The sequence below is a fragment of the Gossypium hirsutum genome, chromosome A11 (assembly GCF_007990345.1).
Source record: "Gossypium hirsutum isolate 1008001.06 chromosome A11, Gossypium_hirsutum_v2.1, whole genome shotgun sequence".
Taxonomy (NCBI): Eukaryota; Viridiplantae; Streptophyta; class Magnoliopsida; order Malvales; family Malvaceae; genus Gossypium; species Gossypium hirsutum.
Window position 1 is genome coordinate 116,564,641 of NC_053434.1, and position 1,495 is coordinate 116,566,135.

The 1,495-nt window shown below is 35.7% G+C and overlaps 1 protein-coding gene across 1 annotated transcript; it reads left to right on the top strand.

The window, feature by feature from the left end:
• Positions 1-482: 482 nt before the first annotated feature.
• On the top strand, positions 483-1,037 carry LOC107954527 (dirigent protein 15). The gene has a single exon (XM_016890116.2). The coding sequence runs from the start codon at positions 483-485 to the stop codon at positions 1,035-1,037; it is 555 nt and encodes a 184-aa protein (XP_016745605.2).
• The last annotated feature ends 458 nt before the right edge of the window (positions 1,038-1,495 follow it).

Genomic DNA, 1,495 nt, shown 5'->3' on the forward strand with positions numbered 1-1,495 from the left:
TAATAATGTGTTGACCTTGACTTTAATTTGATTTTTTAAAAGTAATATTTTATTCATATATATAATTGAGGAATTTTTTATTATTGGAGCTAAGCCTAAATTCTCCAATGTCTTGAGACTCTAGATTTGAATAATAACCTCGTGTTGGGATATTTCTCAATATTCAAAGCTTTCAACTCGTAAGTAAAGTCTCATTAAATAAAACTTCAATCCTTCAATCACAATTACACTCTTCTCTACAATTTCATCCATATGATTTCAAAAATAAAATCAGTAACATGAATTTCAAGCTTTCACACAACTATTTTATTAAAAAAAAAGCAATTTTAAAATCCAACACAAATTCTATTTATACCCCAACTGTGTGAAGCAAGAAGCACAAAACCAATTGTTTTTCCTTTACTTTCAAGTGTCAAAACCAAATATTATTGAGGTAAACATTTGGAAGAAAAATGGAAAAACAGATGATATTTGCATGCGCAATGATATTTTGCCTCGCCGTAGCACCGGTCTATGGCCAATACTACTCCAAAACTATCAAGGCAGGTCCTCGGGTGGAAAAGATGACCCGACTTCGCTTCTTCTACCACGATATTCCCAGTGGTAAAAATCCTACTACATTCCTGATAGCTCAGGCCAACATCACCCAAGATTTCTTTTCCCCATCCCCATACGGAAGCTTGTATTCAATGGACGATTCCCTCACTCTGGAGCCTGAACGAACATCCAAGATGGTTGGAAATGCCCAAGGGCTGTACCTAGCATTAAGTCGAGACCCTACCAAGTTCACAGCGGTTTTTTACGCTGATTTTGCGTTTACCATTGGCAAGTTCAAGGGGAGCTCCTTTAGCTTGTTCTCACGATATCCCCTCACAGATTTTGTTCCTAGCCCTGGCGTAATTCGTGAAATGGCAATAGTGGGAGGGACAGGTGCGTTTAGGATGGCCACAGGGTTTGCACTATTTCGGGCCACTTCTTCCAACGCCAAGACTGGAGATGCTAGTCTCGAGGTCGATGTTACTTTGTACCACTACTAAACCCAATTGCAAATTATTGAAATTTATAATAAAATCAATAAAGCAGTATATTCCTAATCCGCAAACGGATTAGTATTGCCACAGTGTCTGATAAAAAACTAGGATCATTTAATCACGTGTCCTTAACTCTGACAACGTGTCCTTAACTCTGACAACACGGTTTTATTTATTTAATTTTTTTGGTGCTTGCTGATGGAGAAATCAATTTCTAAGATTTTAAAGTGTCGTCAGTACCACTTGAGCTACATGACTCAAGTGGCATCAAGTTTGCTTTGTAGGTACTTTCCAGGGAGGTTAGGGATAAAACTCTGAGCATAGATATAATATCTTTGATTGTTGAGGGTATTGTTGATTGCCCAAAACTATATTTTAAAAATTATCCAAAATTATCTTTTTATCTTTTATCCAAAATTATCAAAAATAATATAAAATATTACATTAATAAGATTAAAAATAAA